The sequence below is a fragment of the Canis lupus genome, chromosome 20 (assembly GCF_003254725.2).
Source record: "Canis lupus dingo isolate Sandy chromosome 20, ASM325472v2, whole genome shotgun sequence".
In the NCBI taxonomy this organism is placed as follows: domain Eukaryota; kingdom Metazoa; phylum Chordata; class Mammalia; order Carnivora; family Canidae; genus Canis; species Canis lupus.
The window spans coordinates 19,567,211-19,585,239 of NC_064262.1; the positions used below are offsets into that span (position 1 = coordinate 19,567,211).

The 18,029-nt window shown below is 38.2% G+C and overlaps 1 protein-coding gene across 1 annotated transcript in view; it reads left to right on the top strand.

Moving 5' to 3' along the window:
* The window catches only part of SHQ1 (SHQ1, H/ACA ribonucleoprotein assembly factor), a 101,716-nt gene that overhangs the window by 54,946 nt on the left and 28,741 nt on the right, over window positions 1–18,029 (top strand). The window contains exon 10 of the mRNA XM_025456582.3: window positions 2,080–2,200. Coding sequence (XP_025312367.1) covers window positions 2,080–2,200 — 121 coding nt within the window. The remainder of the gene's footprint in view (window positions 1–2,079; window positions 2,201–18,029) is intronic.

The following is an 18,029-nucleotide window of genomic DNA, read 5'->3' on the forward strand; positions in this document are numbered from 1 at the left end:
TAAAACTGTTCAAGAAATTCTTACACTTAGTTCTTACACAGTTCTCCCTTGATTTTTTTCACTTGGGATAACGTGGCTAACTTGGTTTTATCACTTCTGTGAGTTTTGATTATTTTTTTGCCTCCTATCATCAAACTCTGCCTTCAGCATTGCATACTTTGCAATGAAAATAGGCTTGCTGCGGGGGGTCCACACTAGTCATTTGATCTTGTTAACCTGGGCCACTCTAATATCCACAGTTCTGGCCTTGACTTAACAACGAAATGTAGTTTTAGGCCTTCTAAGATTTGGTTTCCCTTAACCAGTTGAGCACTGGGGGTTTTTACTGGCATTCTCCCCATCTGCGCGCGAAGAAGCTATATAGTTAAATTTTATTAAAAAAAGCATGGCCCCTGCTTTGAACTTAATCTTTAACTCCTAAATAATAAAAATGTGCTATAGACAGAATGCACCGAGAACACGTGGGTAGTGTGGTACTGTGGCTAGCTACAAGCCAGTAGGTTCAGAATTGGGATCCTATGAGTATTTTACAACCTTGAACTCCAGGTTCTGCTTCTGTGAAATGAGCAGGGGAGCTCTAGGGAGGATCAGCTGTTTTCTGTCCTCTTCCCTTGGCAGGGTTCAGTAAAGAGCTCTGAAGACTAGGAGGTGAACCTAGGCTTCCTGAAGGGTGAAGTCTTAGGCTAGGCCCTGAAGGCAGGCTAAGATGCATTAGGTGGAGTGGAGAAGAACAGGCACTCTGGGTGTGGGAGCCAGTTAAGCAGAAGACCTTGAAAGCATGTGCTGGGAGGGGACTTGAGGAAAGTAGTGCATAGAGAAGTGTGTCAGAGGGCTAGAAGGAGAGAGTCTGGAATGTGAGGAAGGAGGAAGATCTTATCCATGCATGAGATAATCAGAGTACAGGTGAGGATAGCTGCACCGGGAGTAGGGGAAAAGGACAGCTGTGAGGGGTGTTTCCAGGAAGAATCATCAGGCCTGGTGTATGAGGCCATGGGATGAGAGGAATTAAGAGGGTGTAAGGCAGGCGGTCACTGTGTGATTCATTCATTCATTCAAACAAGTCCTTGTGCTTTTTTTTTTTTTTGTCCTTGCTCTTTTGAAATGTATTTTTCAGTGTTAATTGTGTTAAAATTTTAGTGGCAGCAATTTTGGCACCTTGAGATGTCGTTATGTAGCTCATGATTCTTTTATCTTGTCTAAAAGTCAAATGGGAAATGTCGATGAAAGCACATCCAATATCTTTAGGAAATCAATATACAGTATTTTATGTTTTGGGACTGTAAAGATAAGAATGAAACTGTTAAACTGAAAATGCTGTGTTTTACTGATCAAAGGAAGTGGTTCTACTATAGATTTGGTAATTTGCCTTATAGTCAGTACATTTAAGGGAATGTCATGAAGTTCAGGACACCTAGGAATTGTTGAGTTGTCAAAGGTTCTTTTTGTAGGCTTTCGTTGGGATTAAAATTAGGTTCATTTAATAATCAGGGGGAAGTAGTTAGATTGAACAAGACTTTAGTACTTGATGGCTTTTTTCCAAGTGATTTTGTCAGCTTATTTTTGAATGAGTGCTATGATATTTTAGTTTTCAGTCTGTGTTTTCTCCAGTTCTTTAAGGTGCAAAAATTTAAGTTAGTACCAGATAATTCCTTAAGGAAAAATGTTGACATAAAAAATAAAGAAGTTTAAAAACCAGAATTTAATTTTTCGTGGTGTTTTGAAAGCTTGAATTAGAAGAATATTTTATAATTAAAACTGCAATGCATTCAAATATTAGTGAAGAGAACATTCCCCTTTTTTGCTTAATGTACTTAGTTGTGTTTCATAGTGTTTTTTATAGTAACCATAATTAATCAGCTATGGAAATAGAGCATAATGATTACTCATAATTCTTAATGAAAGAAATAAGGAACTTTGGGCTTCATACTACTGATAAAGGAATGTTAAATATTCTAAAGACATGGTTAAGATTCTGAACTATTGTACATTTATTACTTCTCAGTATCTGAATTTCTCAGTTTAAGATAATCAGATATGTTTTTCTTAAGAATGACTTGATTATTAAAAAATTTCCTTTAGGTAAAAGTGCAGTCTTAAAGTGTCTACTGGATGTTCACAAAATTTTTCAGGAAAACGACCCCGCTTATATTCTGAACGATCTCTACATCTCAGACTACTGTGTGTGGATTCAAAAAGCCAAGTAAGTTTCAAGTTACTTATGAATTTTTTTACATGCTTCCATTTCTGAAAGGCCTCCTGATCTGGGAGGAAGCAAGTGAAAAAGCCTGAGAGGTAAGTTGTTATGATAAAGAAACCCCATCTAGCTACTAAACACATTAAAGAACATCAACATGAGGAGCTTGGTGAATTTGCTTTGGAAGGAGGTTATAGATGGTGAAAAGTTAATTTTATTGGGAAGCATGGTTCTAGCCTAGAAAATAGGCATGCACACAGACAGTTGTGAATATTCATTGCTGTGCTATTGACTGTCCAATATTAAATGTCAAGTTTCATACTTGGGTACCCCAACTTGTGTCTGCAGATTATTTAGAGTGGGGTGTGTATGTGTGTGTGTGGGCGTGCACGCACGTGCCCATGTGCATGTGGGCACCTGTGCAAACATCATGGGACACAGACCTAATGAGCTGTCCCCCCATTGGCTAATCTCTGGCTTACAGAATCCATTATTCAAAGTATAAGAAAGACAACCTTCAAAACTTAATAACATGATTCTTGGTAACACATGCATCTGAGGGACCAAACACTCACAAATGAGCTCCTTGCACGTGGTACGGGAGATTATACCGAGAGTGTTTACCATTGCCTCCCCCAGGGAACCATATGAAGTATAAAAAGGCAGAGAACTTTTATTTTGTGAAGAGAGTCAACAACTATACCCAAATTATCCATTTCAATAGCAGAAGACGATTAATTAAGAGTACACAAATAGAGTCTTGTGGGAGTGCTTCGTAGGTACTCCAGAAAATGATGGCACAGTATTATTCTTGACTTAGAAGAAAAACAATCATGATAGTTGTCCTATTGCTGTGATTAGTAAAGGAGTGCTTTATTATACCTTTAGTGCCTGTTTTGAGTGAGGTACTATATAGAATTTATATTTGGCCTTTGTTCTTGGGGAAGCAATTATATTGCAGAGTGAAATAAGACAAAAAGTTGAGGCTGTACGTGCTGTAAGAAGCTGAGGGTCTGCTCAGCTTAACGCCTACTACCATACAGCAGGTGGCGACGATGTTTGTGGTGGAAATCTCAGTTTCGCCAGATGGAAAATTGCATCTTTAACCCCTGAGGTCATCATGGCACATCATCACTTCATCTCATCCTCCTGCTAATTGAGCTTATCAAGTACCCTGCTGCCATTTCCTGTTGTTTTCATAATAAAATTAAATTGAAATAGTCTATTTGTGTGGGCTTAGGTTTTTCTTGTTCCCTTCAGGGTGAGAATTTTATAAACACATAATGAGCATTGAGGTTTGTGTGAGGATCCCATTTCTATGAGCGCCTCTTTTCTCTGTGGCATTCCTTATTAACTGGAGAGAAGATCAGGTTTCATTAAAGTAGAAGGGTGTGTGCCCTCATGTCCATGTGGGGATTAGCACACCTCCTTGTGCTTAAAAATCCTTTTTCGCTTGGTTTTAAGTTGCAGGAAATGAAATTCTTAGGTCCCTAATAATTGTTATAGTAATTTTTTCAAGGAGATATGATGTATTGGGAAGTGAGACAGAAGAGGAAAACCAGCAGGAACTCTTCAGATTACTTTGGAAAAATTTTTTCTACTTTACCAATTTGACCATAACTTTTTTTTCCCTAAATAGGCTGTATTGTTTTTCACTTCGCGTGTTATATTTTAACTCTGGTTGAGCCTGGCTATTTTTTCTCTCCCTTGAAATAATACATTTGTTCATTTCCTTGATTTTTATTAAATTTTCTAATTTGATCCTTAATTTTTAAAATACAACAAAATTGAGCCTTCCAATATCATCTTTACTGTGAACTATCTTGGCTTTAAATTAGTTATACTGTAGTTAATGTTCATGATTTTCATCTTTTACCTTCTGATTTCTTTCTTTTCCATTATAGTGTATCAGTGAAATCTGGCTCTTTATTTTTATGTTTTAAAATAGTTCTGTATTTTCCTTAATCTCTACTTGATGTTTTTGGTGATAATACTAAAGACTATAATCTAAAATATCAGACAAGTGCTAAATTATAATGAGCACAAAGAACAGCATTTCATTTTTATAGACACTCACTTTGGCAAAAAGTTGTTGGAATGTGGGTGGCAAAGTCATTCTTACATTGAATTAATGAAGTTAGGACAACAGTTAAAACCTAAGTTTTGCTCTATACTGTGTAGTTATTTTTCCTTGTGATGTCTGTGTCTTGTACATATTCACAGATTTTCAAAATGGAAGGTTCTGTATGCTTATTCTAAGTTACAGATGACAAATTATTTTTCTGAAAAGGAAAACTCTGCCATCCTTCATCAGAAGCTTCATTGGAAATTGCGAGTGTAGTGGTCACTACAGCACAAGTTCCCTGGGTGGCAGCATGAGGAAGTGATTTGCTTGAGGTCATGTAACCAATAAGAGACAACTGTGTGATAGTCTCAGAGTTTCTGGGTCTGGATTTTATGTTTTCCCAGTTAGGCCACCTAGATAACCAGTTTTCTTTACCCATGGCATGTGGGGGGCGGGGGGGGGGGGGGGACAAAAAAACAAAAAAAAACAAAAAAAAACAAAAACACCCCAAAGAAGAAAACCCCTCCCTTTAGAGGGTTTTTCATTAGTAAGAGGAATTAATGATTCACTTGTCTTCCTCCTGGATAATCTAAGAGCACTTGATTTAAGAATTTATGGGCACACCTTATGCCTGCCTCATTTTGTAGTAATTTAAGTGTTTATTTCTTTCTCCCTCTGAAGTTTTAAAATCCCTGTGAATGGGCAGCCCGGGTGGCTCAAGAGGTTTAGTGCTGCTTTCAGCCCAGGGCTGTATCCCAGAGACAAGGGATCGAGTCCCAAATCAGGCTCCCTGCATGGAGCCTGCTTCTCCCTCTGCCTGTGTCTCTGCCTCTCTCTCTCTCTCTCTGTGTGTGTGTCTCTCATGAATAAATAAATAAAATCTTAAAAAAAAAAAATCCCTGTGAACAAGCACTTCTCTCGGCCCATCATAATGCCTTAGGAGCACAGTAAGTTTTCGTTAAATTGAATGGTACCTTAGTAGAGCCAATTAAAAGAGCACTTTTCATTATTTAAAACAAAACAAAACATAGCACTTTAAAAACTACACGTTGTATCTTTTTTCCCCACTCTTACTTATTTTGACATTTTCAGCTACATTTGGTGGATTTTGCCCTTCCCTGATTTTTTTCCTTGTGGGCTGCACTTATCAGTAGCAGGGATAGTTCTGAGCCTCTGAAAGTCTACACCTTTTTGTATAAGTCAGGATAGAAAAGCATGAGCTGTAAAATACATTCGAGTTCTTCCTCTCATTGGCTGTAAGACTTTAGCAAGTCACTTTATCACTTTATTTAATGCAGCCAGTATTTATTTAATTTAATAATTAAAATTTGTATTTTAATATTTCCTTTAGTTATTTTCCAGAGCATTTTTTAAACCAGTGAAAGTAATCCTGCACGTATCATTTTGTAACTGTCTTATCCTTATAGTATAGTACCCCATAAATCATTTTCCTTTATAACATAATATCCATAGCATACTATTTTTAAAAAATAACTAATTTGTTTCTCATTATAAAAGAAGTATATGCCCACTGAAGAAAATTCAATACTTTATGGTTTTAATGCATGGTGTATGTTGAAACATGAGGGATTAAATAGGATATATTTTATTTTTGCTACATAGAAAAAAATTATTTTTTTAAAGATTTTATTTATTTATTCATGAGAGACACAGAGAGAGGCAGAGACACAGGCAGAGGGAGAAGCAGGCTCCTCACAGGGAGCCCAATGGCAGGACTCGTTCCCAGACCTGGGATTATGCCCTGAGCCTAAGGCAGATGCTCAACCTCAGAGCCACAGGTGTCCCTGGTTCTTTAAAAAAAAAATTTTTTTTAATGAAATTAAAATCTAAAATCTTGGCGGTCTTTATTCTGAATTTGAGCTAGTCATGAAAGTGTTAAATCACACCTTTCTCTCTAGTATAGTTTTTTTAGGGTAGTTGGTTATGGGGAAAAGAACCAAAATATCTTTGATGTGCTGACTCATTTAATATTGAACTGATAGTTTACTTTGATTAATACATTTGGTGCATTTATTATTTTCACTGCTTTTTAGCATACTTTGCTCCACCAAATCTTATTCTGTGGCCCTTTGAACACTAATGTGGAAAGTCTGAAGGGAAACCATTCTATCACTGAATAATTCTATCTCATTTGATAAATCTTGCACCTCAGTTATGAGTGAACATAGTCATTTTAGTCAATTTGGACAAAGAATTTGGACTGAAATCTTAAAATTCTAGGAAACTTAGGACCTCATCATTGCTTTATACTGTTCCTGTTGCTTCCTCTGTGTATGTGCTTTGGTGGGGGAGAGAGTTATGCTTCTGGGAGCAGCATAGATCTCTTCTTTGGGCTCTCTCTTCTTCTAGGGTTATCTGCCAAAAGACATGAGTTTGGGGGTAACTCAAATGCCAAGACAGAGGATCAGCATTGAGTGTAAAAGGAGAATTATTTATTTCTCCAACCACTAGTTACTGAGTCTTACTATATGCTAGGTATTGAGATTCGCAATGGGGCTACTCGGGTGGACGAGAGACACACCATCTTAAAGCTGATCTTGTAATGAGGAGTACAGATGTGAGGGGGACACAGTGCTGTAGCCTGATGGTGTCTATAGTTGGAAAGCGTGGATGCTGTGGAAGCACTTAGAAAGCCACATGTCTAGCCTTGGGGTAGAGGAAACAGCTTCTGGAAGAAACAGTTGAAGCTGAGAGTTGAAAGGTGAGTAAGAGTTGGTCAGTTGCAGATGGGAAAGCAGGGGTAAAGAGTATTTCAGGCAGTAGGGACAGAAGAATATGATTCTTACAAAGAGCTCAGAAGTTCACAATGGATGGGTCATAGTATAGGGATGGAAGAAAGAAATGAGGCCAAGGAGTTCATGTGGAGCATTGGCCACTTAAAGATGCTTGGACTTTATCCTGGGAAAGTATGGAGCAACTGAAGAGGTTAAGCCATGCAGTACTTGGGTGAATGATGTGATGAGATTCAGATTTGGCGAAGAGCCATCAGGTCCTGTTGTACGCAGTGAATTGAGTGGGGCAGAGCTCAGACTCAACACTGAAAGCCTCGCCAAATTGTGGGTGATGTGGGCAGAAGGCATAGACTGAGCCAGAGGAATGAGCAGGGAAGGAGACTGGTCAGATTTGAGAGGCGGATGAGCCAAAACTTAGTAATGACAGGATGTCAGAGAAGAGTGAGAAGAGGAAGCATCAAAGATCCAGATTTTGACTTGGCCAGTTAACGGGGCCATTGGAGGTGCACTTGCTGAAGTTAAACAAGAGTGGAGAGAAGGTGTAGGTGGAAGAGAAGACAGAAAGGAGGGAACAGGAGTTTTAGAAATGCTGATTTGAGGTCTCTAAGGAATATCCATAAAGAAGTAGTCAGGAACATTTGGTTCACAGCTGGAAAAAATGTGTGGAAGAGAATTTGGACAAAGAAGGGATATAAATTAATAGCAAAACATAAACAGTGGTATCTGGTTGCATAGTACTGTTCCACATATGAGTATAATAATAATCAGGAATGGATACATTCCAGGCTGCAAAATAGCATCATGCAGAGGAGCAGACGAATAAAACATGTAAGCAACGTGATGAACAGATTTCCTGGTTGTAGCTATGATGTGTTGGAAGGGCGAGAATGGATGTGAGGCTTCTTTGCATTTAGATCAGTTTTATCTATCCTTGTAATATCCCTTTATTATTGAATAAGAGAGTTCACAGTTAGTTTGGGGTCATGATGTTTTGCTAAGAGGACCACCTTTGAAATCCCTTTCTCTTTTTGATTATACAGGAGGAGCACACTCAGACCTTTATAGTAAGAAATGGGAGCTTTATTAGGAGGCTATAGGTTATCTTCTGGAACCCAGATGCGGGGAGTTTAGCTGGGCCTCGTGAGCTCTAGTCCTGGTGCATCAGGCAACTTCCTCTCCAGTGACATATGGTCTCTGATGTTGCTTCTTCCCACAAGGCCCTGCCACTCTTCTCTTTTGATGCACATGGAGAATGGCTAGTCCACAGCTGAATTCACCTATACCTGGTTTCAGGAGAGGGAAACTACGAGTCCCTTGCTTATAATTCCCAGAAGGAAGAATGTGATTGGCCCAACCGTGGGTCAGTGTCTTTTCCTGGTCCAGTTGCTTTGGTCACAGTGGGAATAGGGTGGGGATGCTCCCTAAGGTAGTACACACATGGTGCTGGGGCCCACTCTGTCACCAGTGAGTGGCATTCTCAGAGAAGGGGGCTTGCAGGGCTTGCAGGCGCCTTACGGGAGAACACTGCTATAATTCCGTGATGCTATTGTGTGCCACCGCTGAGGAAGAACCCTGACACTTTACCATCACCTATGTCACCGATATTCATAATAAAGATATAGCATTGAAGTTGGATTTCAGGACTGTGCTAAATTCAGGCACACCAGATAATAATCAGACACTCTAGGTGGTTTTACATTTGTATTGGAAGTTACTTCTGTGATAAATGGTAAAATGTTAAGCGTTACATTAGCTGCTAATGATTAGCATATAGAAATTTCAAGAAACAATTGTGCATAATTTCAAGCAAGTTAAAGCTCTCTTGAATTGAAATCATTCTTGGTTAAGGTGCTTATTCTGGCATGTCAAGTTGTTCTTTGGTTTTACTGTTTATTTTTAATTAAATCCACAAATTCATCCTGGATGGGTGTGGGTTTTATCTCCATAAGAAAAGATTAGTACATGCCAATATTCATTCACTTGTATCCCTTCCGTGGGGTTTCATATAGAAAGGATTTACTTAATGGTTCTTTACCTTATCACCAGTCGTTCAGCAGTGCCCACTGGGGACTGTTGCTCTTCATTAGACTTCTCTTACAAGAAATGTGCCAATAAATCTTAGGATTATGAATGTTCCTACAGATTTCAGACTAAAATGACTCTTTGTAAAGATACGAATGCTCCCTGTAACTATATGTATTGAGAAAACTGGCTAAAGAATTCTTTATCTGAATGTTAAAGTTGCGTGGGGGGGGGGGGGAGGTTATTGGTTTTTTTGTTTTGTTTTGTTTTTTTGTGGGGTTTTTTGCTTATTATATTTTCTTTATTTGTAATTTTTCTCCTACTGTTTTTTTAAAGGTAAACTTTTTAGAATAGTTTTATATTTCTAAAAAATTTTTGAACATGATATAGAGTTCCCAAATAACCCACATGCAGTTCTTCTATGATTAACATCTTACCTTGGTAGGTGTATTTGTCACCATTGATGAACCATTATTGACATATTATTATAAACTAAAGTCCTTAGTTTATTTAGGTTTTCTTAGTTTTTACCTAATGGCTTTTCCTATTCTGGGATACCACATTTTGTTTACAAAGAATTGGAATTCAAAGCAGTAGTGATTATTGCACATTTTGATTATCCAAGAGCTTCAATGCTTTTGAAAGGTAATGAAATATTGCAGAGATGCTAAGATACCTCAGGAGCTTAATACAATAAATATTTGAACCTCAAGAACCCAGACTTTGAAAATGATAGGTTTGGCATATTTGAGAATTTTTAGAAATTTGGAAAAAAGTTTAATTCATATCTTATTTGTACTTCCTACATGTACTGTAGGCATCGTAATTATGCTATTGTAATGAAAAAATAGAAGTTTGTAAATATTAAATATAGAGTGAACAAGGCTTTTATATTTTTATATATTTTATATATTTTCTCAAGGTAGAGATTAGAGGAGGAAGTATGCCTGTGAGTTCTTATAAAAAACATGAGAAGTTTCAGAGGTGAAATAGGCAGGCTCTGAACTGGAAAACACACAGCATTTTTTGGTACAAGGAGGCTTGCAGGCATCAAGCACATTTTGGAGCCGTGACTGAGTGGCTGTGTTAGGTTTGTCTCTGTCCTTACTCATTTTTGGTCCCAGGTACTTGGCGCCACACTTCTCAAATCCTTGGTTTTGGCTTGCTGGAGCCAGGGCTTTTTACAGTGTATAATTAGCTACTGTGTGAGCAAATTGGTATTTTCCTTCACCTCCTTGTTCTGAGGCATACTCACCTATCAGACGTCTTGGGAGGATGCTCGCAGGATCAGGTGAGTTCAGGTAGGCTTGATTTAGTCTGGTCTTGTAAACTAGTATTCTCAGCTTCACGTAGAATTGTCAAAGTGCTTGGATTGTCTTCATGTCTCATTCAGAGAAGAGGCTTACATTGATTAATGTGGCATATGTGTGGTTATCGCACTTGGAAAGTGCTCTGTTTAAGGAGAGCTTTGTCAAGAGCGTCCTTTGAATGGAGTCACAAGAAAGCTTTTTTAAAAAACTGTCAACTTCAAGTACAATTTCCTTTTTCTTCTGCCTATTATGATTGAAACCCAATCCTTGTTATAACATAATTATCTCCACCGAAGCCAGCAGGGAATCGCTGCCTTAATGTAAGGGGTGTGAAGTCCCCTAAATAAATAGAGGATTAATTACACTCACAGCATGTTGTGAAGGTGATGAGATTGATTGTGATCATTTCACTTGTCCCATTTCCTGCTCTGACTACTTTTCTGAATAAATAGAAGCTGGGAAAATAATAAATAGAGCTACCAAGTGTATTGTCAGGACTGGAGTGGGGAGCAGACCTGCTTAAGGTATGGTTCCAGATTTTAAGTGATATATGATATTTATTTTAGATCATTTTATCAGTGATTGTTCACTTACCATTCTCAATTTAAGCAGCTTTCCAGGAAATAATTTTTAACCAAAAAAAAAAAAAAATTTTTTTAACAGAATGTTGAAAGAATTTGACAGACTATTTTAAATGAGTGGGTATCAACAAATTTCTGATTCATTTTTAAATGTTTTCACTTAGTGTGGCCTTTTGAAAGGTTTAAACTGAAGAAAATGTTAGCTGTTAAATGTTTGTATTGTCTTATAGAAGCCCTGTGCTTTTCTTAAACTTAATGATTAATTGGTACTTTTCATAAAGCACATCATGTTTTCTGTTTTTATTTTATGTTTGTCTTACCTCTTTCTGGATAAGTAAGTTTTTGTTATTGTTGTTTTTTTTTAAAGATTTATTTATTTATTCATGATAGACAGAGAGAGAGAGAGAGAGGCAGAGGCACAGGCAGAGGTAGAAGCAGGCTCTATGCCGGGAGCCCAATGCAGGACTCGATACCGGGACTCCAGGATTGCGCCCTGGGCCAAAGGCAGGCGCCAAACCGCTGAGCCACCCAGGGATCCCCCGAAGTAAGGTTTTAGAATGTTGTAAGATTGTGATTTTGATTAATACATTCATTCTCCAAAATTTTTATAGCAATGACCTCCAGAGTGAGGTGCACTTACCGCCTGGAGCACAGAGGACCATCTTTTTGTCATGGAAGAAGACTATAATAGGCATATCTGTTTATCTTAAAGAAATTAAGTTCATTAATATTTAACCTACAGATTGCTGGCAAAAATCATGTTTTGTGGGTCCCAGACATTTTTTTTTTTTTAGTGATGGGATGCTTGATCAGAAGTTGGGAGGAACAACCTTCCTTATTTCCAAAGAGAAACATCTATGTTTCTTCTGAATGATGACTAGGGAGGGTTTTCTTGTTTAATCCATTGGAAGTTAGGGCTTAGGGACTCTAGTTGGTCTCCGCCAGTTGCTTGAACTAAGTTGAAGACAGAAACTCACGTGCTGGAGCTTGAGATGCTTATACCAGATGTGAAGTGCTCATTCCCTGCTTTAGTTGTCTGTTGTGTTTGCCTGAGGGAGAAAAGGAAGCCTAACTTCTGAATGCAGAGTCTTTGTCAGGATGGCAGCACATATTTCCTCCAAGCACAAACAACTGAGCCTTATGTAGTCTTTGCTTTTGGGACTCTTGTGTTAATTTAAAACACTGAAGAACAAAAACCCACCTATCATTTTAAAAAGAAAAAAATGAAATTTGAAACAGATGATCATCTGTCTAGGAGTGGGATGTGATAGGGGTTTATTCTCAAGATATATGATTCCATGAAGAATGATTTTGTGCTTTCGTTGTTAATTACTGACTCAAGGACAAAAGGCCCAGAGAAACCTGGGCTGTAAGTGTTCTAAAGGGCAAAGGTCATGTTCAACTTGGTATCCCAGCACCTTAGCCAAAGGCATGCCGCTTAGTAATAACACTCTGTAAATGCTTATTGAACTGAAAATTTCCTTCCTAATTTAGCTAAAAGCTTCAATGACAAGAAGCAGCATTACCTTCTTTTTACACAGTACTCAGCCTGTCTCTTGTAGGACCTGTAGTGTGTGTCCTATTCTTCATATCCTAGCATAAAACAAGGATATATGCTCTGACTTACAGAGATGTTATGTATTAGGATAAATGATGAAGTTAACATGCTTGTTTACTTAGGTGAGTTGGAGGTGTGTAAGGGCCAGAGAATAGTGTATGGGTGTTTGAACGTGCAGGTGGATGAATGTTCAGCTCTCCTGCATGCCACCTATTTGTTGGTGTGCAACATGGGCCCAGAGTGTTGTACTGGGAATGCCAAGCACCTTCCCCAAGGAGTCAGGCTTTAGAATCGACCATCCCAGGGTCTGTATGCATCTGCTGTCCCCAAGTCTGGAGACATAGAGTGTGTAAGCTGATTGAGAAGGAAGAAGGTATTTCAGGCATCGGTTCCAAGATGTTGCCCAGACTCTCATCCTCAAATTACTCACATGACCAGGAGACATATTGAGTGATCTGTGATGTGACTGAAGGAAACAGGTATAGCTATTTGATTTCTTTTTTCTCATGGGGAGATACACCTGTGAAAATAGTTTTGTAGATCAATCCACTTCTATCTGAAATATTTATGTCTTTATTAATTATCAATACTTTATCAATTATTTATTAAAATATTGACTTATACATATTTCTGCTTTCTGTGACTCACTTGTTTTAAATGAATTTAGAGTCTGATTAAACCCAAAATTTATTGAGCACCTGGTATGGCCAGCATTGTACTCTGTGCTGGAGATAAGCAAGGTCAAGATTTCTGCATCAAGGAGCCCACTGTCTAGGAGGGTTAATGATGCTCTCCTATCATGGAAAGTCATAACTAGAAAGCTAAATGGAAAAAACAGCATATACAAAGCTGTATATGCTGAAGTGGGGAAATATTTATTTATTTATTTATTTATTTATTTATTTATTTATTTATTTGGGGGGGGGAATCATATTAAAACATATGGTCACAGAGCAAAAATCCTAGAAGGAAGCTCATTCATGTTAGTAAAAAATTATCTCTTTTTGATGGATTCATGGGCGTCTTTTCTATTTTATACTTATTAGTTAGCATATATTTTATTTTTCTCCCAGATACACATTTTAAGAAATTATGGGACTGTTACAAATGCTTGTTATTTTTTTCTTCCATCAAGTATAACAGTATATTATAGTATATTATAGATCTAAATTAAGTAGAGGCACCTAGGTGGCTCAGTGAGTTGAGCATCCAACTCATGGTTTCAGCTCAGGTTATGATCTCACAGGTTGGGGACCCAAGCCCTGTGTCCAGCTCCCTGCTCAGCAGGGAGTCTGCTTAAGGCTGTCTCTCTCTCCCTCTCTCTATCCCTCCTGCCGCTTGCATGCATGTGCACTCTCTCGAATAAATAAATCTGAAAAAAAAAAAAAAAAAACTAAAATGAGTGCAGTGGCCTCACAAGGCTCAACTAAATAAAATAAATAAATGAAAAAGAAAACCTTCATGCCATGAGTGAAATGAAATAAACAGAATAATTAGATAATCCATCAGTGCTGGTTTGAGATCTCTCAGATATGAACCACTTTGCATTTAAGTCAAGTGGTAATTTGACATTATTTTCAAATCAAGAGTTTCTCTCAATGTTTCCATGTGCCATTGTATTTATGAAATTACACAGCAGGAAAAAGACCACCATTAGAAGTCTACTGTGCATGTGTCCTTAGTCTCATAAGAATATGTCAAGCAAGGGATCCCTGTGTGGCGCAGCGGTTTAGCGCCTGCCTTTGGCCCAGGGCGTGATCCTGGAGACCCAGGATCAAATCCCACGTCAGGCTCCCGGTGTATGGAGCCTGCTTCTCCCTCTGCCTGTGTCTCTGCCTCTCTCTCTCTCACTGTTTGCCTGTCATAAATAAAAAAAAAAAAAAAAAAAAAAAAAAAAAAATATGTCAAGCAATAGAATATACTTCTGTTATAGCATATTTGCCCTTTGTTTAAGCTTTTGTTAGTCTTGCGGCAGATATGTAGCACAGATTTGTAGTTCTGTGGTGTGCTTTATTCATGAGAGAGTAGAGGGCAGAGGGAGAGGGAGACGCAGGCTCCCAGGAGAACAGGGAGCCCAATGTGGGACTCAGTCCCGGGACCCTGGAACCACAGCCTGAGCTGAAGGCAGATGCTTAACCAACTGAGCAACCCAGGTGGCCCTGTGATGTGCTCTAAATGACAGGAATGCAGTATGAAAGTGATGTTTGTTCTGAACATCTTGTTTTCTTCAGACTTGTTCTTGCCTATAACCCAGACCACATACATACCTAGAGTTGTTTTTTGTGGATGTCATTTTTTGCTACCTTCCTGGAACCCAGAGATATTCTTTGGAGCAAAGAAGAAAACACCTTTACACGTGTAGTATTAAGTACCCTTGTGCCATTCCAAGTAAGCTTACCAGCCAACTTAGATTTTATTTCTATCCTTAGAGTATCCTAATGCTTCAGGAAAACAAGAGTTTTATTTTTAGTTCTTATTGGGAGAAATTGCCTTCATTTTCAACTTAATGTTTAAAATTATAGTTGTCAGCATATGTCCTATATTCTTGTTTTAATGGACACAGCAGTTAAAAGGATTTCACTTATGAGCTGTGTAAGCTAAAGCTGTCTGAATAGAACTATTGGCAAAGGCTCTCCACTCTATTAAATGCTGGATTAATTATAAAAACCAAGCTTTAAAAACTGAAGAAGTTGCAAAGCTTGTATTCTGAACACAGCAGCACTACACATACTTATGTTTCAGAAGCTTTACTAAAATCCACGATTTCAGGTGAAATTCCAAATCTAAAATGTTCAGAAGATAAATACTGGATTTATATTAACCTTTTTATCAGAAAGATCCAGTCATGCTCCCAGTTTGTAAAAGAACATTTTGTTTTTGTTTTTAAACAAAAGCTACACAGATCTTATCATCATCTGTGTAGGGCAGTATAACATTTTTCCACGGATCATATTTTTTCAAGGTTCCCCTACCAGTCTAAGATGCGCTTTCCCCTTGAGGCTTGGGAGTGAGAAGTGATGCCACTTACTTACCTTGTTTCATATCTGTTGGGATCTTGTTACCCTACAGTGGTATCTAGAGGGGTTGTGTTGTGACTGCTTTAGGCTTGAGTATCTGTTCTTCCATCCATCCATTTGTGCAACACATAGTTATGATGTCCTACTATGTGCAGCATTCCATGAAGATTCTGAGCCTAGGAAAAACTAGACATGGCCCCCACCCTCAAGGAGCTTACAGTCTAAGGGATGAGAATTTTCATCCAATAATCACCTGTGCAGAAAGTGAAATCAAAACCTTGGAAAGTGCTGGAAAAGAAAAGATGGTGGCTGAAATAAAGAAGAAGGAGTCCATGTGTGGGACTTGGGGTAGGAGAGATAACGGCAATAGATAACACTCCTAGGTAGTGTTTGGAAGTTTAATTATTATCCTTGGAGCAGTGGGAAGCCAGTGAAGGATATGGGCCATATGATAGGGGAGGAAGATCCCTGGGGAAGTAATGTGAATTGCTTGGGGCTGGAGTGTACCCTGACCAGGGAAGTAGCCTGAGGAACTAGAATGGGTTGGGGAGAGAAGGAGGGGGCACAGGGGAGCGTGATGTCTGGGTTTATGGCCTGCACAGCTGCACAGATGAAGAGCCCTAATTAGCGTAAAGTGATTCTCAGGCTGTTGGCTTTTCTTAGAGATTCTTCTGTGTACAGAACTTAGCCTCTTTGTGGGTGATTCATACTTCAGTTCATAATTCAGGGTAAGGGTTTTTTTTTTTCTTTATCTCTGTTATTGTTTCCTTTATTATTTAAAGGAATTCTTGGACTCACGTATCTGTGGAAGGTTACCTTTTGTGTACCTTTTTGTTTATAGAGTTATTTTCTTAAAATATTGTCATATGAAATATAAGCTAATACAAGAATGCATAGAATATATATGTACATTTTTTTTATATGTACATTTTAAAGAAAATTAACTGAACATGCATGTACCCACCATCAACCTTAAGACATAGATTATCAGGGGTGTGCCTGGCTGCCTCAGTCAGAGGAGCATGTGACTCTTGATCTCAAGGCCAGGAGTTCAAGTCCCATGTTGGATGTAGAGATTACAAAAAAAAAAAAAAAAAAGAGAAAAAAACTTTAAAAAGAGAAGAAAAGAGATAGATGACCTGACCAGTTTCCCAGAGGCTTCCTGAGGAATTGATCCCAATCATGTTCCCCCTCCTTGTGGTAACCACACCCTGAATTTTATGTTAATCATGACCTTGCTTTCTTTTATGGTTTTACCATCTATGATTACCCCAGTATGCGTTTTGCTGTTTCTCAACTATGTAAATGGAATCCTACTACGTGTGTGTTTTTCTCTTACTTGCCTCTTTGACATACATTTTTTCTTTTTCTTAGGTTTATCCATGAGGATATGTAGTGGTATAGTTTATTATTTTTTTCCTACTGTGTACTTTCTCATTGTCTGGTTATATTGCAGTGAGTTTATCTACTGTTCTCTAGATAGTTTGTTGGTAAATGGCTTCTTTCCAGTGTGGGTTCTTAGGAAAATATTGCTCTGAACATCTTAGTGTATGCTTCATGGTACACTTGTGTATATTTTTTAAATAAGCTCTATACCTGGGAATGGATTTGCTAGGATTTAGGGGATGGATGTAGGTGAGACTGTACTAGGTGATATCTAACAATTTTCCAAGATGGTGGTATCAGTTTATTTCTCTCTCTCACACACACACACACACACACACACACACACACACACACCAGTGAATGAGAGCAGAGTATGAGAACTTCCCTAGTTGAACCTCAACGTCAGCACTTGTTCAGATTTTAATGTTTGACAATCTGCAAGGGTGTTGAAAGAGTTCCTTTTGTCATTTCCATTTTCAATTTTTTTGAGAACTAATGAAGCTAAGCATCTCTTCATGTGTTTATGAGCCATGCGTGTTCCCTCTTCTGTGAGACGTCTGTCTGTGGTATTGCCTATCGCTCATTAGTGCTCTCTTTTTCTTTTTGATTTTCAGGATTCTTCTGGTATTCTGGATACTAGTCCTTTATTGGTTAAATATGTTGCAAATATTTTCTCCCAGTTTGTAGTTTATCTTTTAGGTTCCTTGTAGTGTCTTCATAAACAGAAGTTTTTAATTTTAATGTTGTAGAATTTATCAGTATGTTCTTCAGAGACATGCTTTTTGTTTCTCATTTAAGAAACTTTTTATGATGTGGATGTCATAAAGATATTCTCATAGAGTGTCTTCTAAAATTTTTATTCTTTTGCATTTAGCATCTAAGTCTTTGGTCCACCTGGAACTGATTTGGTGTATTTTATGAGACAGAGGATCCAGTTTCATTTTTTCTCATATGGATCACCTTACCCCAGCTTCATTTATTAAATAGTCCATCCTTGCCTCATGCATCCTGCAGCGCTCATTCTGCCATACATCAAGTTTACATATATACTCGGATCTGTTTCTGGGTTGTCCGTTCAGTTCCACTGCTTTAGTTGTCTGTCATGAACGGATACCATACATTCTTAATTACTGTGGCTTTCTA